The 27,187-nt window shown below is 25.8% G+C and overlaps 1 protein-coding gene across 2 annotated transcripts; it reads right to left on the reverse strand.

Moving 5' to 3' along the window:
- Positions 1-1,001: 1,001 nt before the first annotated feature.
- LOC145833510 (uncharacterized) lies at positions 1,002-15,955 on the reverse strand. Of its 2 annotated transcripts, none has more exons than XM_082940693.1 (7): positions 15,698-15,955; positions 13,618-13,724; positions 10,242-10,498; positions 7,873-7,985; positions 6,031-6,258; positions 2,603-2,848; positions 1,002-1,643 (listed from the first exon to the last, which is right to left on the reverse strand). In XM_082940693.1, exons 1-7 carry the CDS (start codon positions 15,944-15,946, stop codon positions 1,476-1,478), a joined length of 1,368 nt encoding a protein of 455 aa, XP_082796819.1. In that variant the 5' UTR covers positions 15,947-15,955; the 3' UTR covers positions 1,002-1,475. The 2 variants fall into 2 exon arrangements, with proteins under 2 accessions (XP_082796819.1, XP_082796811.1); XM_082940685.1 differs by having other exon boundaries at positions 1,002-1,646.
- Positions 15,956-27,187: the final 11,232 nt, after the last annotated feature.

A 27,187-nucleotide genomic window follows, 5' to 3' on the forward strand; every position in this document is an offset into this window, starting at 1 on the left:
TTAAATTAAATTATAAAACGATTTAAGTATTAACAGCTATACAAGTTAACAAATATATTTATTTACTACATTATCTAATATTTAGATACATAAGTACTTGCTGACTAGTCGTTATAGAAGTGGCAATACTTTTATTTACTATCTACAGGGTTGTCAAATGTTTTTAGCAATTTTTTCCAGGTTTTCAAAACTTCCTCCAGATTTTTAAAAGTACACATTTTTGGGTCTTTTTTAGTTTAAAGTTAAGGTAATAAACTGTGTCAAATAGTATATAAAAAACATTGAAAAGCTACTTTAAATGTGTTTTTAATAAAAAAACTTTTGATGATGAAAATTTTTTTTAATCTTTATGATAGATCATTTGTGTCTAATCAAAATTTTAATACTAAACATGTTAAAATTGTTTAAAACTCCAGGTTTTATTTTTCAAAATTTCTGCAGTTCCAGGTTTTTCCAAGTTTCAAGGTTTTTTGGCAACCCTGTGCCTAAATTAAATTTTTATCTCTATAATTGTTACATAAAAATTAGCAGAAGCATGGTTGGAAAACTAATGATATTTTAGAAAACCCAGGAAGAATTTTTAAAGCCTCATGCAGATTGTAGAAAAGTGGTCTTCACGGTACCATACGTATTTAACACCAGTGCATGCAAAATTTATTTTTGGGTGCACTAAAATCATTCATTGGTGTACGAAATTCATTTTGTAACTCATACTATATATTCAATCACCTTTAAGACCACTGTTGTAGACTATGAACAATATTGTTTGACAGCATGGAACAGTTTTTGAACTTTTGTAAACTATAGTATAAAATAACATATTAAATTTATAAAGCTACTCTTAAAAATGGAAAGTGTTTTCTGAAGAGAAAAAGTTAAAAATTAGATTTAGTTTATATAACATACATTTTAAGGTAGATATTAACTAATAACTATAGTTTAGTTTAATGGGAAATTTAAGTTGAATAAGTATTTAGTATCAAAAATAAAGCTTTAAAATATCTGCAAAACCAGTTCATACGTTTTTATTTACTCTAAATAACATAGCTCTATTTAAATGATTAGTAACATACGAGTCAAGTACTTATTTCACACAATATATTTACAATAAGTTTTAAAAAACACGTGAACGTTCTTGAGTAGTTAGGTACATTTAAAAGAATAAAAAGTAAAAAATAAATTAGATTTAAAATATTTGATAAAGGAAATAACTTAACTATGTTAGAGTTGTGTAAGAAAAATTAAACTTTATAAATACAGAGTGCTTTTTAGAGATATTTTGAAACTGGTGATATCTGTATACAATTGAATTTAATAGGAAATTTTTGAATGGTGTAACTGCTTCGTGTCAGCTGGAATAAAAAAAAGATCTATGGAAAAACGACAACTACGATTTATAAAAACATAAATACAAAAGCATATTATACAGCAAATTCGCAAGGGCAATGTTGAAAAGTCACTCTCCTCATTATATATCACAACGTCACCACTTTCACTTTAGATTTCTCCTCAACCGCCTCCGTCGTCTTGTTTTCCGTGACGTCGTCATTGGGAGCTGACGTCATAATGGGATCCGTCGTCGTCGTGTTGCAGTCCGGGTCACGCACGAGTGATTTCGGCGATATAGAAATGACTATCTCGTTCTGCTGCAATTTTTTCAAAGTTCAATTTGTATGTATATATTAACGCAGTTAAGACCTTTACTTCAAGTAAATCTTTAAAATAAACTTCTAGGTTTTCAAAAAAAGTTTTGATTTTATCGACGATGACTATTATACTCAAAATATTAACTAGAAGATATGTAAACAATAAAAATATATTTAAAAAAAAATTGTTTATTTAACTTGAGTTGAGTATCTAATGTAATTTTATTATACTTAACAATTTTTACTAGAAATTAATGTGATTTAGTCAAAGTAAATTAATTATTATTATTTTTTCTAAGCATAAATCTTATATTTTAGAAAGCGTGAACAAGAACTTCTTAGATTCTCTGTGGCTGCAAAATAGTTATCTGAGACTCATTTTTAGAAGTAGTTCTGATTCGTAGTATGCTACGTTAAAGTTTTTACTTTTTTAAAGCGACTATGGTTAAGAAAATAAATAGTTGGCAAAGATAGCTTTCACTATTCTTAATTTAATTAACTAAAAGACTTGTGATGTCTCGTGAACTTTACTTCAGCTGCAAACTCATAATTTTTGTAGATAACCTATTTAATCAGGTTAAAACTTCATTCGGTTTTTAGAAAATAGCACATTTTAAGGAATTTTTTTTCGTAGATAGCCAGTATCATATTAAAAAAAGTAGAGAAAACTTCATTTCTATGGAAGATAGTTGTAGCTTACCAATTAAAAGTAGCCAAGCATATATCTTGTTCTTCACAAAACTTTTGGTAATTAGCTTAAACCAAAACATAAATTGTAGTGATAATTCCTAGCTAAAGTTTTACTTTACTTAACTTTCTTTTGAAACAAAAAGTAGATGCGAAACATAAGGGAAAACTTATAATTTAAAAATAGTTATTTATTTAAAACTAAACTTATTAAACAACATTGCTAAAATTGTTTAAACTAAATACTAAGTTATAAATAAAAAACTCACCGGTTCTATTTTCACTGATTTGTTCTCAAAGCTGGGAAGTTCCCGCTTTACAAACTCTCTCGCGTCTCCATACAAAAGCTTTTGGAACTGGTCGGCGATGACACCACTTTGCAACCACCACATCCACCCGTCCTCTGCGGTGGTGGACAGCACCCTCCTGGTGAGGTGGTTGTCCACTTGTCCAATCTCCATTTTGTCTTGGACCACGGGCCAAGGAGTCAGGAAGCAAATGGCGAAAGCGACGACCTGAGAAAAATATTTGATCTTAAATTTCAAATAAATTTTTATCAGGATATTTATTTTGTGTTGTCTAGATCATTGGACTTCAAAGGAGTACACGAAATTTATTTTGGGGTACTAAATCGTAAATTGAGAAATTGACCTAAATTTTGAAACTAGATATTTTGGAGTTGATGATGAAGAGCAAAAAAAGAGGTATTTAGCAATTTTTTGAGAAATGCGGTACGAGGGTGAAAAACAGTTTGGGAAACCCTGCACTAGATATTATGGCAAACTTGAAACTTATACAAGATATTCGCACATTTGGGTAGACAGATTTTTAGTTTTGCATGTTAGGGTGCACAGATTTTGATTAACTTGAAGACCACTGGTCTAGATAATCAACAGTCTAATGATTGTTATGGAAAGTAAACTTCTGAAGAAATTTATAAGAGAAAGTGTTTATATTGGGTTAACTAGAAAAATTTTAGTCTTTATAAAAACTTTAGAAAAAGTTTGAAGAAAATTGAAATTAATAAAAGAAGAAGTTTAAACACAAAATATTTATATAACCATATCATTGCTTAGATTCAGTAATATACATTAATTTGTTATAGTTCTTTTAGATATTAAAAAATGCTAATAAAGTGTCAAAACGCAGTCGAATTAATTTTTATGTATTCGGTTTATTATTTTGTTTGTATAAAAAAGTACCCCTTAAAGTTTTATTTTAAAAAGTTTTGTTTATTTAACTAAAACTTAATAGTCTTTATAAAGTCTTAAAACAACAGTTGAATAAAAAAGGGAATTTCAAATTTAAGTCTACAAAATCAAAGTTATCAAGTTATTGGTTACTACAAATATACAAATCGAAATACAATAGATTGTTACAAAAATTGAGGTGTATACATAAGTAAGGAATATGTTGTTTTTAATAAAGGTTTTTATTTAAACAATAGGTGACTAAAGTCTGGTAATTTTCAAAATCAACGCCTGGATAAACTTTAAAAAAAGTTGTAACTTTGGCAGTATACAACAAACTTAAATTGGTTAAAATTCTAAACATTTTTAATATAATTTTGTCAGTACTAGTTTCTATAGCTTATAAAGTAAAATGAATTGCCATATTTAAATCTGAGATAGCAATAAAACAAAACTTAATTTTATTTTATACTTTCGAAAAAATTGTAACTACAAGAAAATACAATAAGCTTTTTTTACTTAAATAGGTTCATTGAAGTTTACATGCTAGTTTTATTTACATGGACTTTAAACTTGAAAATTTGCAAAGAAGATCTTCAAATAATATAGAGCTCACACATGGTTATTTTATATAAATTATTAAAATAAACGTAGAAATTAAAATACTTTAAAGGTTTTAACCGGAATGAAAATTATTTTATCTATAAGACTAGTCTAATATATTGTAAACTAGATTGCATAGTTTTAAAATTTTTATAAATTTGCTTTTATAAATAAAGTTAAGAATAGTAATTAAAGTACTAACACTTATGTATATTAAGACAACATAACTGAAAAAAAAACTCTTTTTAATGTTATCAAGTTTTAACGAAATAAAAATCAATTATTACTCATTATTTAGGTATAATTTATCAATTTAAAGAACACCATAAAACGTTTTTTATTTATCAGTTTAAAAAGAAGTAAAACAGATAAAAATTTAATAAATAAGAAACATGTATACAAACTAAACTTATTGGCATGTTTTTTAAGTTTTTATGTTTATAAGTACATAAGTTTAACATTGTTTTATGCTAATTTGTAGAACTTAAAGAAATTTAGAGCCGGGAAAGATGAACGACCTTTTTTTACAAATTTTTATTTGAGTTAACTTAATAAAAATAGGATAGACGTTTTAAAAGATATTGCTAGTCGTTTAATACTTATATAAGTAAAAATATCTCAGTACTTTTTTACTACTTAAATTTAAGTGATTTATTTTCCGTGTTGCAAACTTGGTTTTTTTAAACATTTAAAAATACTCCAGTTAACATTTATGTTTGAACATAATCATTTTACAAATTTAAAAAACTTTAATTTCCAAACTTTAATTGGTATCATTGACAATCAATAAACAAATTAGATTATTTGTATACAAAACAGTCAATAAAATTGCGAGATTTATTGTTGCTTATAATAGTCTACTGTAGTTTGAACCAGAAACTTCATTAATTTATGCAATTAATTTACACATTTAAGTACTTAGTCTTTTTTAAAAAATAATATTTTTTAACTTAATTTTTATTTTGTGTTGAGCTTTCAAACATTATTAATTTTGTGTACCATCATAAACTTTCAGTTATTGTTAAAACCAAACATGATTTCTTATAAGTTCTAAAAATTACTTTATTTGTTATAGAAAGATTTTGTTTTTAAATTGAGTAAGTATTGATTTGTTTGAGGTTTTTTGCTAATTGTCAAAATAATTTCTTGCAATTTACTTAGGCGCTTTACATTTTTTTTTTTCAAATAATAGGAATTTTAATTTTTTTGTTATTTCAAAAACCAATTTTTGGACTTTTAAAATTTCAATACATTTTAGAAATCTCTTTGTTTGGAAAACATAAAAGAACATAGATCAACTTTTTAGTTCTAGTCATTAGTTTTTATCAATTAAAATTACAGTTATAACATACATTTTTTTTAAACACTTTAACAGATTATTACTTTGATTATATTCATACAGATTAACAGATTATTATTATTCAGATTAAAATTTAAAAAAGGTAAAAATTAAAATACAATGTTATATATTTTAATTATGTTGATCTAGTGGAAAACTAAAGACTAACTTTAAAAAAATTACAGGGTTGCCACTCTTTAAGACAAAAAGCCAGCGTGCCTGAGTTACAACAGAACAGCCGGAGTTTATGAGAAAGTTGAAAAGTTAAAATGAGTTTAAAAACTGAAAAAAAAAATCTGAATCAAAAAAATTCCTAAAAATACTTGAATAATTACAAAAGGATTACAGAGACACAGTTTTCAAGAAAAAAAAAGTCAAAAATACTAGCCTGAGATTTAGGAAATTATCAAAACTAGTATAAATTTGCACAATGATTTTAAACAAGCCTGAGTCAGCCAACTTATCCTGATTTTGTGGCAACTTTGAAATGATACGATCTGGTCAATCACGAAAGTCTTTGTTGAAAAAAGGAAAACAACCTAAAAAAACACTTTAACAAACTCACAAATAAGCAGCTGCTGGCCTGGGTGTATCTGCTCTCCTTGCAGTTAATCGCTTGACGGCTCACTTGCGACATCAAGCGGCGGAGCTTGTCCTTCAACGAGGCGTTTTCCTTCTGCAGCTCGTCGACCCTCCTGTTGAGCGACAGGTTCCTGCCCGACGTCTCGTTGATGCGCGCCTCCAGTCCCTCGATGTAGTTCTTCTTCTTCTGCCGCGACACCTTTGCGGACTTCTGTTGGTTTATTTTGATAATGATAAGTAAAAAGTTTTGGTTTTACTTTTTTTTTTAAGCAGTTAAGTAAAAATATTTGCTTTGACTTTATCTTTATTTTAAACTTTCAATTTTAAAGAAGACTTTTTCGTTTAGAATGCTTAATATCTAATTTTTGGTTAAAAGTTGAGATGTACTTACTATTAAAACGTTTTAAATAACTTTTTATAGTGATGTTTTTAAGTTTTTGAGAATGAACAATTATTTTTTTCACATAATGTATTTATGTTTATTAAAAAAAAAAAAGTTTTTTGATAGCTAAAAGCCTGCACAACTTTTGGGTATAAAACAAACTATAACTTATTTATGGATTTATCTTTAAAATATAAGCAGAATAAAACTAACAGTTTTGTGAATATTTATTAGCACGTGTCACTGTAAAAACTGTAATTTTATAGTAAACAGTTTACTAAAAGTAATTCTTTTTTTAAAGTTTCCCAGCTATATAGTCAATCAATTATAACAAATTTTTTCAACCTTTGTTTAATCAAAAAAGATAATAATGAAACTTAAAGTGTACTTTGTATGTAGCCTTATCTATTATAAGAAAATATTTTGATATATGTTGTTGCAGCTTCTATCATATCCTTATCTTTACAATCGATCAATAACTAAAAATGAGCAAGTTATAAATTTCTAAATTCTTTTTCAACTTTTTTATAGGAATATAGAATTTAAAAACAATAACATATAAAAAATTAAACTCCTTTAAATTTTTATTTTGGTATTAAACAAAGAACATTTACTGATCGTGTTTTTACATGCAAAATTGCCATGTTAAAAAGTTTAATATTAATTGCAGCAGCGATTGCTTGTAATCAACTTTGACAACACATTAATCCCTAAAAACAATATCACTTATATGTAAACCAAAAAAAGAGACACTTAATGTTAAATCAAACACTAATAAATATTATTTTTTTCGTTTGTAAACAAAGGTAAGTGCCAAAGTTCCAACACAGAAGAGAAACGACCTGTAGACAAACAAATGGCACAATAAGTTCGAGTGTTTACCTTTGCCACATACGGCTACGTAATCTGTTATTATTGTTCAAAATTGTGATTTTACGGGGATACTGGTGCTTACATTGTGTTAATATTATTATTGCTTATATTGTGCTTACAAAACACAACATAAGAAATACGTGTGAAAGCATTATGCTTGAACAACTATACGGTTTTAAATTTGATAGCCGACTATCACAACTTTGATTAATGTAAAACGTGAATTTTAGAAAAATTAACTGACTACTCAGACATTAAGCAAATAGAAATATAAGTAAACAATAACAACAAATATAAAGTTTTGTTACGAAATTTTATTTTGAATGTATACCACTCAAATAAACTAATTATTTACAAACAAAAGTGCTTTTTACGAAACTTTCGCCTGGCCTGAAACACATTTTTAAAGAAATAAACTTTAAAACAAAACCTGCATTTATTTAATAAGGCTCGTAAATTCTAGTGAAGCTCCTTATAAATTGTAAAAACTTATTTAAATTTATAAAGTATCAATTAAAACAGAAAAAAAAAAAATTATTATTATTTTATAGTATTTATAATGTTTACTACCTTGTTCCTTATTTTTCGCCTGACTTTCTTGAGAGCTTTCTCCTCACTCTTGGTGAGGGGAAGATCCGACGGGATCACGACTCCTTCTTCGACCAACAACAACTTTTCTTCCTCTGTTTGTTTATTTTAAATAATAAAATACAAGTTTTTTTATCACAGGTTTTTAGCGTAATAAACCGTGCACAGTAAAACAATAGATCGTGTTTTTAATTATTTTTTTTTCAGACTGTTTTTGGAAATTATTTATATTAAACTAATTTAGCATTAAAAATTAAATTCATTTATTTTCAGTAAGTTTTAATTTAATTTGAAACGAACACAACATTTTTAATTAAAAGACTGTTGTATTGTTTTAAAAAATAGTTGCCATGCAAAAGTACTTTAAAGGAGAAACAACTTAGTATGCTCAATTGCAGTTGTACTAGAATTATTACTTTTCAAATTTTCGTGAGAAACTTGTGTTTCTACAAGCAAGTTACGCTGAAATCAATACTTGCTAGAACTACACAAGTAAATTAAACTAAAAGCAAACTTTGTTTACTCTGAACTCTTTTATTTATTTATTTATAACAAAACTATACAATTTTGAAGTCCTCATGGTAAACAAGCTATTTAAATACTTTTATCATTTGTTGTTTCGTTTTAGTTTGGGAATACATAATATGTGAGGTAATTTGGGGAAAAATATTACTTGAAGCATGATTTTCCCATGAGCTTATTTCTAAACAAGTTTTATTGTTCATTGTTAATACAGTTTCAAGAAAAAAAAAGTCTACAACAATATTTTTAGCATTTTTACGTTTGAATATAAAATTAAGTGCGTTTTTGTTAAACAGATATACAAACGCATCTAAGTTAACTAAACATCAAAAAATGTTTTTTTGATAGTATACAAGCAATCTTTCTATGATGTATGAGATAGATTGATAAGAATTACATTAATAACTCTCTATATGACAACACCTTTATCAAAATATTTAAAACCTTTGTTTGTGTGTTTCATTATTAAGTACTTCACAAAATAAGTTTTCAAACAATGTTCAAGTTACAAAATACTATAAAAACTGCATTGCTCACATTTGACTAAAAAGGAAGTTAACACATGAACAGATACTCCATAAAAGTATTGTTAATTGGCTTATAATCCAAGTTTAACAAAAAAAAGTTAAGGCAAATGATCATAAACGAAAAAACACAACTTGGATTTTAATTGTAGTAAAATAAAATTACTTTTAGTAAATTACAACCGTTAAGCTTCTAATTAAAAAAATCAACATAACATTCCTTCATAACATTAGTACAGCATGCAACCAAAACTACTTCAATAGAAAATTAGCAGTTCACTAAATATTAATTTGTAAACTTCTAGTCAAAACTTTGGGGAGTTGAAAATTACTTTTTTTATACTTAACGGCATATATTTTTAGTAAAACATACTTTTATTTATAAAATTCATAATAAATAATTAAGATAGCATAGAAACTTTTCTTAAGTTTTTTATTTTTTAAATTTTAAAGTTTTTCTTAGTATTACTTGTCATTTTGTCTTTATTTTATGATTAGTCACAAGACTTTTGACTTATGAAATAAACCAATATCCGGATAAAATATTATTTAGTTTGAAAAAAAACCTTTTGTTTTAATAAAAATATTTATTTGTAGTTTGTTCATAATTTATCAATTAATTTTATATTTACCATGTTTTAATACAATTTGCAAAAAATAATAGCATTAAGGTATTTTTATGATGGTTTAAAATAACTAAACATTCTTTAAATACTAGCTAGTTAGATTATATTTAAAAATGTAAAAGAAAACTCTCCTGAAAAAAGTTAAAAGAATTTGAAAAGAAAACCTTTGTGTTCTGCATCTTTATTAAAATATATTATTTACATTTATAAAAAAGAAAAACAAATCTCTGAAAAATAGTTTTAGAAATAAGTAACAATTTTTTTTTATTCGTTAGAAACTATGCAGATAGTTTATACCAAAAGATAATTTATTTTAGCAGAACATTAGATTTTATCATAGCAGCTTGAAAAAAAAACAATTTCTTCACTTATCTTCTATCATATCTATTATGAATTCAACTAGGTTTTTACAATTTTTAATCTTTCCTCACAAACCTATGCGTTCAATAATAAAATAAATAAACAAGCAGTAACCTGAAGCTACAACAAAAAATCAAAATTAACACAAACTTTTTTAAAATTAAAATTAAAAAAACAAATATTCAAAATTTAAATTTAATTTAGAATAATAATATCAAACTCTCAATGTTATGGTGAGGACGGCGCAAGCAACAAACTTAAACTAAAAACACCAAAGCTCACAAATTTAATTAAAATAAAAATATTCAAGTTGACATACCAGTGAGAACGGTGGGTTTGAAGTTGGGCAGCTCAGCGATGACCTGCTTCCTCGCCAGCTCGCTTATCGAGTTCTCATGGAATTTCAAATGTCCGCTGGAGGGCGACGATGAGGTAGAGGAGGAGGGGATGTTCTCCTTGCTTGTGCACCACATGACGTCGCTGTTGCACATGAGGTCGTTTGTGACGTCACTGGTCTCGTTTATCTGGTAGGCGAAGGTTTCGTCGACACCCACGCAGCAGCTTTCGTCAGTGACACTGAGGAAAAATTAGAAATAAAATAAGGCTCAGTAATACTTTATTGTTTTTGTTATTCATATCCAAGTCAAAAAATAACAGTATTTAATTAAATTATTTTAAGCTGTAATGTTTTTTTTCAAAAAATCATAAGTACTATAACAAATAATTGGCAGGAAGAGAATTTTAAAGCTGCATATTCAATTATTGAATTTAAATTGGTTAAGTTTTTGTCTTTTTAATTTTTGGAAATTAATAATTAAGTTTAATAGTATAACTATTTCAAATTACACCACTTCATAAATCTTAAAAGATTCCATTTCAAAAAAGTATCTAACTGTTTAGTTTAAATCATAGCTAATAATAGAATAGATACAAAAAGTAAAGTTTTTCAAATTGTTTAAATGTAAATTTATAAAGAAAATATTTTCTTCCTTTATTAAACATTAAACTAAATTCTATGTAAACATATATAAAAAGTTAGAGACAAAACAAACTTGTGTACACAAGGAGCTTTACACTACCAAAAATATATAACTGAATCCATTAATTTTAAGTTTAAATTAATTAAAAAGCAAAACAAAAGTTGCTGTTAGATAAAGTATTTTAAAGATGTAATAGCAAAGAGATAAGATACAAGGCTTAGTACTTTAAATTCAAATACTCGAAGAAAAAAAGTATACAAAAGCTTAAACTTTATTTTTTAATAGTAGTCAGGGTTACCACGCAAAATTTTGTAAATTCAGCCTGACTTTTCAAGATTTTGACCGATTTAGCTTGACTTTCACCTTCCTACTAGGTACGCGTTATAAGTACACAATTCCAGTTGCTAACGCATTCTGAGTACGCATATTTTGATAAGTATGTATTTTTAGTACACATATTTTGACAAGTACGCATTTTAGTACGCACTTCTTATTCAGTACACATTTTTGAAACAAAATGAAAACTTTCTGTCGGGTTTCTTTTTTATTTAGACTAGTAATTCTTAGCTACAAACTTTTATTAAGTAGCTGCAGTGTTCAGAATGCGTAATTCAGCGAAAGATAACTGTAGTAATAAGTTATTGGAATGTAAAAATTAATACTATAAACCTAATTATATAAATAGGCTCTAACTATTTAAATAAGCTTTTTACATTTCAGTAAATTGAGCAATCTATTTTATTTAATACAAATAACTGTATAAACTTAACTATAAAAAATTTCCACTGAACTAGGTATACTTTTTTCTCACTGCTTACTTCTTTGCAAATAATCTCTAAGTGTCACAAATGTGAAGTAAACTACTGACAAAGAATTTTCAATTAAAATTTAAACTAAATCATAATTAATTTTGCAAAACGAAAAATTATATTAACTAATTTGTCAATACTAAATTATATTTGTAATTAACTTCGTTCAAACTTAAAAAAAAAAATATCATGATGTATACTAAAAATTAGCCATGATCGTACCTAAAATATTTAAATTAAACTTTACGAAAACAAACGAAAATGAAGAAAACACATGTAATAAAATAGTAACTATAATTAATAAACAAGGCTCTTTTTAGAAACTTTCTAAAAATATAAACTTTAAGCTGATGTACTATTTATGAAATCATAATGCATAAAAAACAAAACTCTAACTAAGAAACAGTTTAGAGTGTAAATGTCATAAAACACAATTTAAATAGTATAAACTGTGAACTAAAAACTGTAAAAAACATAACATTTACAACGAAGATTAAGCTTGAAACAAAAAACATAAGTAAACATTGGCTTTTTATTAAATAAACTTTATAAAGGATATTTTTATTCAATTTAACCACAAGAAGGCTTTAGGATTTAACAAATTTGTAAGTAAAAATTTATAGGAAAATTTTGCAATTTTATTCTGACTTTAAATGATTTTTTGTTAACTTTTTACCATTTTAAGGCTTTGAAAATTGAGGAATTTGGTAAATTAGAACTGAATAATTCTGACATTTTGCAATTTTGACCTAAAAAAACTGAACTTTTGCCATTTTAATTTGAAAAATGTCTTTTGGTCATTTTAACCCCTAAAAACCGACTTAGCCTGACCCGTGGCAACCCTGATTTAAAATTGTCAGTGCTTATAAAATTATTATTAAAACCAAACTATTTTTGGTCACCCAAAATTTCAAAACAAAAAAAAAATTTTAGTATTAAATAACTCGTTTATTTAATTAAATAATTGTTTAATCTAAATGGGTGTTCAAAATTGAATAAAAAACTGTGAGCTAAAACTTATCCATTGTAGTAATACATAAACTAGTTATAATTAGGTATTTATATTTATATACAATTAGTTTTATTTTTATATAGAATTCGTCTTATTTAACTATTAAGCTTTCTGTGCAAAATATTGTTTCAAGGTAAACTTTGATAACATGGTTGCCACTCGTTTTTCAAAAAATTTATCCAGGTTTTTAAAAATACACATCTTTAGGTCTATTTTTAGTTTAAAATTAATTTATATATAAGAAACTGTGTTAAATAGTATAAAAACATTGAAAAGATACTGTAAAGTTACTTTAAATATGTTTTTTAATAAAAAAAATTTTGATGATGACAAAATAAATCTATTTTTATGATAGATTTTTTGTGTCAAATCGAAATTTTACTACTGAAAAAGTTAAAATTATTAAAAGTTCCAGGTTTTTCCAGGTTATTTTTTCCTAAATTGTCGAATTCCAGGTTTTTCCAGGTAAAGTGGCAACCCTGTAATAAGTTTTACACTATTTTTGTTGTCTATAATGTAGATAAAATAGTGACTACGACTGTTATCTTTGTTATCAAAATTTCTAAAATATATTTTTCTAAACATGCCTTACTAAAAAAGTCTTTAAGAATTAAAAAAAAGTTTTAAATTAACCTACAAACTATTTACAGACAGACACTTTACCTTACAATAATTACAAATTTTGTTATTTAGATGAGAAAAAAAATTATTAAGTGCAAATAAATTACATTTCTACCATTAAACTTCAAAATATATATTTTTGATTTTACTTTACAATACTAAAATATTTAATTCTAAGCATTTTAGAAAAAATTTAAATAATAATTCGGGAAATCAAAAACAAATCATATTTATTAAATTATTTATTTAACATTTTCAGTACTGAAAACTCACATGTTCTGTCTGTTATATGAATCTATCGAAGGCCTAATTGCTGCATAGTTGTGTTCCATGTGTACATAAGATTCTGTTGTAGATGCATCAGATGAAATGCTTGCTGACTGTAAACAAAAAATAAAGGTAAAATGGATGCAGTAGTAGAAGTACAACATAGTAGAAGTGAAATGCGTGTTACTAAAATAAGATTTATAAAACAACATTAAATCACAAACTAAAAGTCTTGCTCTTGCTGTTTAAAAATAATTATAAAAACTTACTTGTTTTAAAAAATATGTTGTTTCACTTAATTGAAAAGAAAAGTTATAAATTTACTTATATAGCATTTATTTTTAATAAAAATATTAATTATCAATTGTATATATAACTAATAGCAGACATGTACTTGATATAAAAATTTAAATAACAGAGAGAAAAAAGTCTAAGCAAACATATAATCATTATAAATAAATAAGAGTTCTGTAAAACAATAGAACAAAAAAGATTTCTGAAAATTTATGTAAATTCATTTGGAAAAGAAACACATTAAATAAATATTTTTCAGAGCTAGGTTATATATGACTGGCTTTATTATCAAATTTTTATTAATATGTTTTGCTTTTATAATATCTATTGCATATTGTCTTTTATTTAAAGTGTAGTTCTAGTTTTTCTAAATAAATAAAAACATAAACTACTGTGGTCAAACACTGATAGATAAGATATTGAAATAGAACCTAAATTTTTTATATGAAATCATCAGTTAAGTATAATGGAACATTCTTGAAATTTAACATCAGGGAATAAGTTAGGTTTTATAAAGTCTATTATAAGTGGCTTACACCAAATTCTAAAACATTTTTATGCGACTTATGTTGAAACTAATGTTAGAATACGCGTATTTTTAATTTAAAATTTTTGCGTTATGCATGATTTATCAGAAGTCAAACATAAATTAGTAGTTTTTAAAAGCAGAGAAGGTAATTAGAACTTATATCATACAAAAACTTCAAGTAAAGGCAATTTCTGGTAGAAATAAAATAAAATTCAAATAAATACCATGTTTAATATGACATTTTTATTTAAAATAGTTTTGCACTTTTTAACTCTTTCTGATCAGATGTGAACAGTTTTAAAAGGTTGAAAAACAGTTTTTATAGAAGAAAACTTAAACTTACTTATTACAAAAAAGCCATTAAATATAATTCTACTATCTTAATTACACAGCTGAAAATTTTACAAATTAAGAGCTAGTCTAGTACCATACAACAACTTGTTTACTTTATAAACTTTTACAGGAAGCAAACTTCTGGTCCTACAAGTTAAAGGTATAACTACTGTCAAAATTTTCAATTTTTTCAATTAACATTGCATTTGTTTCTTTTAATTTTATTAATAATAAAGTAACAGTCAATAAGAAATTAAACTGATATATATTCTAAATGAATAACTTATTTTCAAGAGAGCAGAAGCTTTAGTCATTCCCCATAAAAAATATTAAAACAACTATTTTAAATAGTCTTTAAAACTGTTCTAAAAAAATTAATGTGCATACTTTAGTAAACAATAAAACTAATAGTTTAAAAAACTATTTAGGTAATTAACTTATACAAATTGTGCAGAGAAGATTTGAAAAAACTTGATGCCGAGAGCAAACTTATTAAAACAAAAAACTTAAAACAACTACTATTTAAAACCTTGAACTTAAACCCAATATAATCGTTAACTTTTCACTTTATGTTTAAAAGTTATAGTACTTAGGCTTTTTTAAAGGTTTTATTAAAGTTACACTATAAATTACTTAGACTAGCTCTGTATTTTAACAGTATTCAACTTTTTTAAATCACTATTTTTTTATTTTTGTAATCAAAAACTTAAAAATATATTATCTTATAATTAAATACTTGTAGTTAAATAATTAAAAGTTATTTTAAGCTTTTAAAATATTACAGCTTGATTTAGCAACTACTTTTGGGACTGTTTTAGTTAATGCTTTAAAATGCATATTAATTTAAAACAAACTAAATTGGCTTGTAGTTTCTTAATCTGAACTTTACTTTTAAAAACATTATTGAAAACAACTCAATTAAAAACTTACTTTTGCCATGTTATCAGCAGTATCAAGGGATTTATTATCGTTAAAATTGCAGACTGAGTTGAAATCAGAAAAATTGTTGTTGAAGCCAAGGTCATCTAGTGAGAAGTCTGAAATTCCGAGTATGCCATTCATCTGGTCAATGTTCATGGCAGTATCGGATAAGAGCGGTTCCACTTCCTGCAGGTCTGAAGGAAACTCCTCCGCATGCCAATTTATTGTGTTTGGCATCAAAAGGTCTAATGAGTCCATAATTATATACTTCCTGTTGCAATTTTTTTTTTCAAAAACAACACTGAATTTAATTATCTTGGATTTAAAAGTTTTACAGCTGTCCTTAATTTATTCTAAAGTATAACTAATTTATTGAAAATCGTAATTATTGTTTTTATTTAAGTTGTGTTAAAATACTCACCAGTTGAAATATAAAATAATCAACAGTTTAAAAGATTTTTTTTTTATTTTTACTAAAAATAAATTGAGTTTTACATGTGAATTTAATTTTACTATTTTAACTTAAGAGAACTAAAACTAAAAGAACTAAAACTAAAGTTAAAGTAAAAGTTACCACATGATATGATAAATATGTAAGTAAAATTTTGAACCAAAGTATTTTTTTTGAGAAGTGTGAAGTTAATGGGATTAGAATGCTGTATTAAATAGATATCAAATGGCTGCAATTTTTAGCCACATATGAATAGTTTTTAAAAGATAAGCTATCCAACCAAAGCTTCCTTGAATCAAAAAGGTTTTAAAGTTGTACTTTTTTACACTTGGTTTGTGAAGACTAGATGTATGACAATACAGTTTTAGTAAGATACACAATTTGCAACATCAATACTTATAAAAAACTAAAACCATGGAATCAGTGCTTTACAGAAGAGGCTGTGTAATAGGTGACAAAACAAATTAAATAATGTTATTTACTATATTGTTTTAAACTTAACAAAAGAAAGACAAATGTGAACAATAACAACTATAGTCAATGGATTGTTGAGGAGAAAGGTTTAATATTTTGGCATAGTTACTACAAATAAAATTAGAAATTAATAAACCATTTAATTATTTCATGTTGCTTCACACCCTATATGACACCAACACACTTTGCCAAACTCTACAGTGTATTTTGTATAGTTTTTTTAATGCAGAACTTTAAATAAATGTTAGAAATTTTTGGCATACAGTTTTTAGTTGTAATTTTTTTGTTTGTATATGTGCCAACCACTTAGTATTGCATGACTTAAAATGTTTAAACCTTTAGTTAGCAACCATGCTATCAGGCCACAATTTTGTTTTAATGACAAAAAAATGGTAGTAATAAAGGTTTGGTTTACTTCAAATCGACAGATTTTGCAATAAGAAATATGTATAATATTGACAAAATTTTTTAAGTTCCAAACTTTTCAAACAATTATGTGTCCCTTATAAATGGTATCAGGTGATTACCATGATGTTTAAAAATTCCCTGCTCTAGCTGACATCACAAACTAAAGTTTTTTACCAGGGTGCAACTATAATTTATAAAACAAGTTTAAAAATAACGGTAGCTTTAAATATCATGCAAAGACTATAAAACACAGCATCTAATAGTACTAGAAAAATCCGTTTACAATAGCAAAATTATTATCTTTGTTAATTAAACTTAGCTATCTATGTTTAGTATTTTTGTTTTTCGTACACCAGATCAAAGGAACAAACGTTTTGAGCACTTTTATTTTTGTCGTTCAATAAACAGTATTTGTACCATAAAAATTTTAAAGTAAGGGAGTAGTGGAGTTTGTTGCAAGAAAATACATTAAAACCAGAAAAGCATTCTATCGAACGGTTTTTGTCAAAGCACTTTTTATAATCAAGAAGTTTCTTAACGGTTTGTCTTTCTCTACAACAACCTTGTCTGTTCGCAGCTAGTAATCCATATTTTTTGCAGAATACTGGGTGTGTTTTAGTGTTTTTAATACAGCAACGTTTATCTAAATATTTTGTTTTTTTAAGTATATCATGCTGTTTAATTAAAACAGTTGACAAATACTTCAAAATAAAGGTAATCATTGGTCAAAAAACTTTTTAGACATCAGCAATTATACAATAATATAGCAAAAATATTAAACTTTAAAATAATATTATATACCTTGTTTTTTGAGTTTTTTTATATTTTAAGCAACTAGTATCAAGTTAATTAACAATAGTTTAATATGTTATTAAGAGTAAGTTCTTTGAATTACATTATTTAGAATTTGATACTATTGTTTTGTTTTTTTTTGTTTTTAAAATAGACATATTTAGGCAAATGTTATATTTAAACTTTACCACATAATAATTAAGTTAAAATTAAGCAATTGTTACTTCAGTTAGTAGGTATCCTATTGGAAATTCATCTTTTTCTTCTTACGTTTCCATATTCGTCCTTCTTTTTATAGTAAATTTCGGATACTTAAAGTTCTGAATCACTTTTTCGAACGTAACCAAGCTCTTGCGTTTCATTTTTATATCAAAGCATTTGCCTGCTGCTAATGACTTACCTTAAGTCCAAATCTAGTAGTTTTTAAACGAAATATGATTTTCTTCGTTACCACTTGCAACTACAGTTACACATATAGACCCGTAGCTATCTTCGGAAGTATACCTGTACTTGTTTGGGTGTTGGTTTTGAAGAAACCCAGTTACGATACATTGTTTTGCAGAAAAAAGTAAAAAGACGAGTTTCTCGTGTAGTTCTACTGGTGTAGTTAATAAGAAATTTGAAAAAAAAAAGCTACCCTTGAAAACACAGCAAAGTAAGAATTAAAAAAAATTTAATTTTTCTGGCTAAAACATTGGATAGAGTAAAAATATCCAAAAAAAATGTTTTTTATTATCGGCCCCACTCAAAAATTCAAACCCAGGTCTAATGGATTTTTTTTAAATTAAAATATATTAAAGGCAAAGGAGCGTTCTCTAGAATTAAAAAAATCTTAGTTAGCTTTAGCTTTAAAGACAAGGAAAATAATTGGATCTAAAGTTTGGACAATTTTAAAATATTGCAAAAAAATGCCAATCGAGCTAAATTAACCCTCGTGATTTAAGTTCCGTCTATGTTATCAAAACCTTAATAGTAAAAAGCTTAATAACTGTTTAAAATTTCAAGAGGTAAAGTTTATCAAAAAAAAAGTAGGTTTGATTAAAGTATAAGTAATAAAAACTATGTAATTATGTTTTAAAAATCTTTCTACGCATTGTTAGACTCTTTATTTTGGAACATATTTAAGCTAGATGGTGTTTAAAACTATTTGGGAAGAGATTTTGCAAACGTAAACTCGAGAAGGTGCGAACTTTACATATTTAGAAAAAAAAGTTTTTGTTTGTTAAAGGAATCTAAATGAACGAATCACTATAATATAAACGATAATGTCCTGGAGTATACGATAATGTCCTGTCTTGACATGACATTAAACTGTTCTGGTGTATGACTCGATAACCGATAGGTTTTTTCGTGCATCAGGTCCTTGTAACAAATTTTTTAAGCGTTTTTTGTCGTTCAATGATCAATATATATATATAATTTATTAAAATGACGATATTTAAAATGCTTTTCATTTTAAATTTGAGCTGGCTGAAGATTAGAGACAATCTTTTTTGTCTTTATGAAACATATGTTCCAGCATTTTAAAATCGTGATTTCAATAAATTATTTAAAAGCCCTTCAAGTGGGCTCAGTAGAAGGTGTTCAAGTTTGAATATTAACCTTATTTTATACATATATATGTAAAACAAAACATGCTTTTATTAAAAGTAATTGCTTATTAGCTACTATTCAGAGCAAAAAGGGTAAAATTTGTCTCAAAAGTGTAAAGTACAAATTGTACTCACGTAAGGCACAAATTTTTCCCTTTCACTACATACATTATCTTATTTTTAATTGTTTTAATATATTCTCAGTGGTAATTTCAATTACTATTAAAAGTTTTTTGTTATTAAAATTGTCTATCATTTTTATTGTTTGTGCTAACCAAGCGGCCTTATCTCAAAGTGAGTGAGCATAAAAACTGTTTTTCTTTCAACATGAAGTAGTTTGATAGGAACAATAAAGTTTATATTTTTCTATTGGTTATACTCTGTTTTTGTTGTCTTTTTTAAAGCACTTTTTTTTTGTTGGTTACAAGTTTTTTATATTTTTGTATGTATTAAAATTACGTCATTTAAGTATTCATCAGGAAGGTAAATCTTTTATTTTATTTTAAAAGATATACGATTTAATGAGTTTGGAAAATCATGATCTAGATAAAATCATACATGTTTGAGTTAAATGAAAGTCTTGTAGTTGAATTTAAAAACCATAAGTTAACAATAATTTATGATTACTAAACTACATGAACAAATGTTTTAAACTTTTGCAATTTTAGTGAAGTATTTCTGTGTATATTTTTCTAACTTTCAGGTAATTTATAAAAGTATATGGAAGTTTTAATTCTGTTAACAAAAACATAACCAAAAATTTTTTTATGTTTAAACTATGTAAAAGACGCAAATATAGTGGTCAAATTTTTACAGAAAGTATTATTAAAACCTTTACTAGTAGACTAGCACAAGAGTGAAACTATTTATCGTTAAAAAGATGATTTTTTTTTGAGTAACTCTCAATGTATTAATATTTTTTTTCATTATATTCATTTAATTTTCTATTAGGTTTATAATCCATTAGGTATTTTTTAATTATTTTTTTTTAGTAATGGTGTTATTTTTGAAACGTCGAAATAGTTATAAAAGAGAAAAGTACTTTATACAAGGAATTTAAAACTTAAAACTTTCTAAATCAGCATTACATTGTGTACAAAAATGGTTTTTATTTTGTATTTTGTATCTATGTCTGACATGAGAAAACCTAAGTTTCCAACTAGGTTTAAATAAATTGAATGACAGATTTCAAAATTTATTATTAGAACTTTTTTATAACTATTTTAGCTTTACATAATCTCTTTGTTGTATTCATTTAATTTAAAAGGCTATTAGAATAAAGAGTATAGTAGCTATTAAAAAAGTTTTTGTTTCATGATTACTTTTATTAAAAAATATGTTTATCTTAAACCTTAAATTTTAGGCACGTACTTATTTTTTGATTATTTGTGATTTGTAACAGCTTTGATAAATTTAATCGATGTGATTTATAAAGCATTTATAATCAAGAAGTAAATTTTATACTAAAGTTGTTAAATTTAACTTAAAAAATACTACTAACAAGTTTATAGAGAATTTTCAAATAACATTTATGATAAAAAAAACTATTGTTAAATAGAGAACAGCATGGTTGAAAAACTTACTATAAACGTTAATATAAAGCTGTAGACGTAACAACCAAAAATTAAAAAAAAAAAAGCAACGCAATAACACTGTTCAAACTCAAAAATCGCAAACCATAAACTCTACAGTTCGTCACAATACCTACCGCCGGTTTCAAAACTTTCGTTTACGCACAGCACGCTGAACTTGCTGCCGTCCCCGGTGGCTGCAAAGTTGACGAAAAAAACGTCGCCCGTGGTCGCGCAAGAGAGCGTCGCGTTCGTGCCGAGAGGGTATTCCCCTGTATTGACCTCGGCTTTGTCGTACTTCACCTCGAAGCCGTCCTCCGCACCTATGACGACGGCGGGGCAGTATGGACCTTGAGGCGTTGTGACGACTGTTGTGACGACGGGTGTTTCTGTGGGGTTTTAGAACTTTTTTGATCAAAGTCATTATATAACAGAGGATTTTGTTGAATATCCAAAGCATTTTATATCGTCAAGTTTGTTATAAATTTGAAACGTATGTATATTAACTAATATGGTAAAACAAGTCTAACTTATTTTTATAAAAAGTTTTCGAAAGGTTAAGATTTAATGAAGTTAATTACTTTATACTACAGCCATTAGGTATTTTTTGCAAACAAAGCTTTTGTAGAAACATTGATGAAAACATACTCACCGGTAACAACAGCTGTGGTTGCAATTTCAGTAGTCACAGTACTCATATCTACAGAAATTAAAAACTGTTTTAAAGTTAGGTTATAGACAAGTTATATACAAATTTTCTCATACAAAAGGGGCTACAATTAAAGCATAAATAAAAACATGCTTACCAGTTACAACTGGTGTGGTTGCAACTTTAGTAGCTACGGTACTCATATCTGCTTTAGTTACACTTGCAATTCCAATTTCCACGCCGAAAAATATCCACACTCCCCATCCGGCAGTCCCGAGACAAATGATCAGAAAGAGACCCGACAGGGCGTTGTAAATTCTCTTTTTGGTTTTATCATACATGCTGTTTGTCAAAACTATTATTTTTTAAAATATATAATATGATAACTAATGAGTATTATGTTTTAGTGTTATTTTAGTGTTAACTAGTTGTTATTATACTTAACTAGTTGAACTAATGATTTATTTTAAAGAAACCTCCAAAAGTGATTTTTTTATTGAATCTGTTATTCATTTATTAAAATAGGTAAATAAAGAAATACTTGATTTTTAATGGCAAGTATCCAAAGTGGTAATTTTTTAAATTTAGAATAGTTATAAAACTGTTGTACAAAATTTCTAAAAGCTATAATTGTTTAAAATAAATAAGTACATAAACTACAAAGCTTGTATTGTTGTCGTTTTTTCGTATCAAAATTAAAAATTTAGAAACTTGCATACTTTTATGACAGACTTAAAAACTTTAATAACTTTAAGTATTGCCAACATTTAACAGATTAAGTAATTTATTCCAATGTCTTCAAACTTTTAGGATATCTATTTCTTAAACTTTATCCCGGGCATTGTTTTTTATTTGTGTAAACAAAAAGCCGCATGATTAAACTTTAATTCTAAAATAATTATTGAGAATAAAAACTAAAAAACTGCCAACATTAAACAAAAAAGTAGATTGAACTACTTTGTGTGTGGAGATATAGTAATACCAACAGTTTTATGTCTCAAATTTTTTGCAAGTCTAATTTGTAATTTTTAACTTGAAAAATCAATTATGGTTAGTTTTGTGACTTAAAGTTACTAAAATACAAAAAACCTTTGAACCTAGAATTAGTTTTTATTTTTCATAAAAAGTTTAAAGTTTTATAAAATCAGTAAAAATATAAAAAAGAAAAGTAAAATATTTTTAAAGAAGTAGTAAAGTAATTACAGCTAATATCTAAAATAGTATTTAAATATAACTTTAAAAAACGTAATATACTAAACTAAAAAAAATTAACACTCAAAGTATACTAGAATAATTTTAAACTAGAGTCATTTTAACTGTACTGTTTAGATATGTTTGTTTTTTCAAAAAAAAAAAGCTGAATATTCTAACAAACACACAGTTTAACTGTTTATCATAAAACTTATACTAAATAAAACTATTACTTGAAATTTTTTTTTCATACCTTTAGTCTTTTAGTAATAAAATCGTACAAAAACAAACTATAAAAGTTATTATATCTCTGTGTGTTCGTTCACCATTAAAGGGATAGACAAACTTCTATAAAATCTTCTTCAGTAATGTACACTTGCTTTTATTTTTTAATTGTAAAATTATAAACAAAATAAACTTAAAACATACTTGTTGTTTCGCTTATTACTAGCTTTTAGTAACCAGAATGTACTAATGCGTAAGTAACGACTAATAAAACCACACTTTTAAAATAGCAAGTTAGACTAATGTGTAATATATTACTAAAATTTACTTTGTAAAATACTATGATGTAGATTATATAAGCTCGTTTTAAAGTTATGACTTACGTTTGAAATAATGTTAAGCCTTTGAAAACACCACTGTTTTTTAGTTTGTTAGTTTAGCTTTATTAACTTTACTATTTACTTTATACTAACTTCTTGTTTTCAAAATAATTATATGGGAAGTTATGTACTTTATGATTTATTAAAATGCACCTTTTTTTAGTTTGTGCTTTGTATGAAAAAAAACCTACAGAAATTCGTTATTAAAAGCGATTAGAATGAATGTATCATTTCAGTTACTTGACATAACTAAGACTTTATCAGAATACAACAATTAAATTAAAAAAGAAAAAGATATATCTAGCAACTCATTATATATATTTAAAAATCGAGTCTAGTTAGTTTTTTATAACTTGTTAGGCTTAAACGATTGTATTAATAAAATTTTAAGAATTGTAGCTGAAAAATTTTGTTAGCTTAACATAATCAGATAGGGCATAAGGCAACTATGAAGAAAAAAAAAATTAAACTTCTTTAGTTTAAATATATGATAACTACACTGTACACACAAGGAGTTGTTTTAATTGAATTAAAAAATACTTTTAGTTTTATTATGTAGGCTGTTGTATCCAGCTATATTTTCAATTAATTTTCAATAACAACTTCAAAACAATAAACATTAGTAAATAAAGATTTACATGACAGATTGTAACTAGCCTTTAAATGTAAATAGATAAATTTTCATATGCTTCAAAAACAACATCTGAGCTCAAGAAAAGTTTAAATCTTTATTGTAAAAATACTTACAAAGTTTTATAACTTAAATGTTTTGTCTGGTAATTTCTTTGCATAGATCGTGAAAGCTGAAAGTTTTATTTTTCGTTACAATTAACATCTGGTTTAGTTTTTGATGAAACTCGTTTTTGTTTTAATGTACTTTTATTAATACTTTTTGTTAATTCTGCAATTTCTAATTACGCCTTATGATATATAGATCAAATTACTTTTTAATACAATAGTTAATAGTAAAAATTGTAGTAATATAGCAAATTTTAGGTATTGAACACAGTAGTAATTTGACAGTCAAAATAATGTTTTAGTTTTTTTTATTTGATTGAAACTTATTTTTTATTTATATTAGGAATGGTTCTAGGCTTTTTAGTAGCACAAAATTAATTTGTTTAATTAAAATAGCTTTAATTGAAACAAAACAATTTAAATATTGAAACAATTGTTTTTACTGTTTAATAAATTTCTTTCATATGTTTTAAACATAATTTACTATTGATATAGCAAGAATTTAACCACATGTCAGATTTATTTTAAGCTCAATATTTCCTTGGATAAAGTATAACTTTTTTGAAGTACCATTTTAATTTTTCTTGTTTTTATTTTCTATTACCTTTTACTGATGACAAACCTGATCAAATCATTTTAGCGCATCAAGCTTGAAATTGAGGCGCATGGTATTTTTAGGAAGTATTTTACTTTACTAGTATTTAGAAATTTCCTTAAGTTGATACGTTTTGAAACTAAATTAGTAAGATAAAAATACTACAACTAGTTTATAAGCAAAAATAATAAAAATAAAAACTTTTAATAGTTTTATAGTACTGTTTATATCGAGTTTTGTGATTTTTTAAAGTGAATTATCTGCCCTAATGCTCCACCCTACGCTTCTGGTTTACACTATACAGTACAGTATATACTACGGGCGTAGCGTGGGGAGGGACACTGGCGCATACGTGCCTCCCGAAAAAGAAAAGAGAATGTATTATCTGAATCCTTTATTTCCCTGCTTAATTTCTTATTTTTCTTAATTATGTGTATGTCATATTCGAAAAGTTAAACGAGTTAATTTTTGAAAACCATATATACAGATCCGGTGCGTCAACATCATTGTGTATCGGCTTTGATGAAAAACTTCACAAGGGAATTTTTTAAAGTTCATGAACTCCAAATAAATTAAAATTTAAAAAGTGCTCACTGGTGTTTGTGCACCGTGGTAGTATAACAGATATGGTTGATTTTTTTACAAGGAAAATTCTACATTTTAAACAAACCATCAAACTAAACATTTCCTATGATAAAAATGATTCAAAAATTAAACTATGTAAATATGAATAAAACTGACAAGCGTTAAAAAAAGGCTGTGGATATACTGGTTATTTGTAATATTAGCGAAGACATTGCTTTACTTTAAAATTTTGTAATATCTGTTTTAACTTTATTATTGTGGTTGTTAAGTGTATTTTTTTTAACTTTATAGATTGTGGTTAATATTTGCAATAGTGGGTTTAAAAATATTGTTTACGATTATTTTAATATTTTTATGGTAGAAAAACATCAGATACAACGATAAACGTTTTTTGAAGGTCAAGTAAGCAATTTTTAATCACCTGTAATTCTACCTCTCCCTTTAAAATTAACATTGTACCAACCAAATAATTATAAATAAATAAAATGTCTATTTAACTGGAATAAAATCCCTTGGTGACACGACATTTTGCAAGCACTGACAAGGTTAAAATCTCAACACTAAAAACTATAAAGTTTGGAAAAATCATAAAACTTAAGCCCCAACAAGTATCTGCCGACATAATAAAAAACACATCAACAATCTAACCATGTGATCACTTTCACCAGAGTGAACACCTCACAATCAGCTGTTGCAAACTCAATTAAACCAATATTTAATTGAAAGTATTAAGTTCTATAAAAAAAAAAAAAGAAAACAGTAAGTGGAAGTAATAAAACTGTATGTTAAATAAAAACCAATAAAATAGTAAGTGTAATATAAATTAAATAGTATTAAATTGACGTAAAATTCAAAAAAGTTAAAAGTATAATTTGACTTAACTTTTTCTTTTTACCTTTAATTTGTAAATAAAAAAAAACAAAATTAATTGTGTTGAATCTAACACAGTAACAAAAAGATAACAAATAAAATAAGTGAACAATAAATGAAAATTATTTCAATAATTCAAAACAATCACTTTTCCATTAGTCAGACAATCATAAAATAAAACGACCCATCACAATCTGCAGCATATATAAGAAGATAAAAATTTCAATACATGTGAAACATACATGCAAAAGCTTTTTAGATTTCCTTGTAGTAATTTTACAATGTTTTTGGCTTATTTTTATTATGTTATTTTAAACTTTTTGGAACACGCTTTTTTTTCTAGTTTCAAGGTGTCTAGAACTTTGACCAATATAACTGTTTGAACAACGGGAATTAAACGTGTAAACAACGCAACTTTTGTTTTTGCTTTGTATAAGGTATTTACCTTTAGGACTCAAAATAAAACTAGATATAAAAATAACACTCGGTTAGGCAGAACGTTATACTAGTAAACTATAAGAGAACAAATTAAAAATCAGCTTTAGACGTTTAGTGTAGCAACTTTAAATGTCATGAATAGATCTACAATATAACAACATTTAGTTTAAAACCCAAAATGTAGAAAAAGTTATAATGAAACGAATACAAAATAATAAGAAGTTGTAACATTATTTTTGACTTGGTAAAAATTGAAGCCATCTACATTTATTTAAACAAACCAAAGTTATGTAAGCAGAAAGAACTTGATTATTCATATCCTTGTTTAGTTAAACTATTTGTAGCTTTAAATAAGTTCCTCTCATGTAGTATATAACCATGTTTTTAAGAATTTTATTTACTTGTCTTTTTTTTTTTTGCTTGACTACTAATTTTTGATGCAATTATAAGGCTATATAATTTAAAAATTCCTTTATTTTGTTACAATTGTATCACACTGATGTTAATTGTTGAAATAAGTTTGTGTAGAATAAAAGGCTT

The sequence above is a fragment of the Thalia democratica genome, chromosome 1 (genome assembly GCF_965202585.1).
Source record: "Thalia democratica chromosome 1, ktThaDemo2.hap1.1, whole genome shotgun sequence".
Lineage (NCBI taxonomy): Eukaryota > Metazoa > Chordata > Thaliacea > Salpida > Salpidae > Thalia > Thalia democratica.

Bases quoted from the DNA above. Each gene is read 5' to 3' on its own strand.
- LOC145833510 (XM_082940685.1), bottom strand. From the start codon at position 15,946: ATGGACTCATTAGACCTTTTGATGCCAAACACAATAAATTGGCATGCG. The intron at 2,849-6,030 runs GTGAGTTTGTTA...TATTTTTCTCAG, and splicing joins AGGCCAGCAGCTGCTTATTT to GTCGTCGCTTTCGCCATTTG. The intron at 1,647-2,602 runs GTGAGTTTTTTA...AAAAAATTGCAG, and splicing joins AATCAGTGAAAATAGAACCG to CAGAACGAGATAGTCATTTC.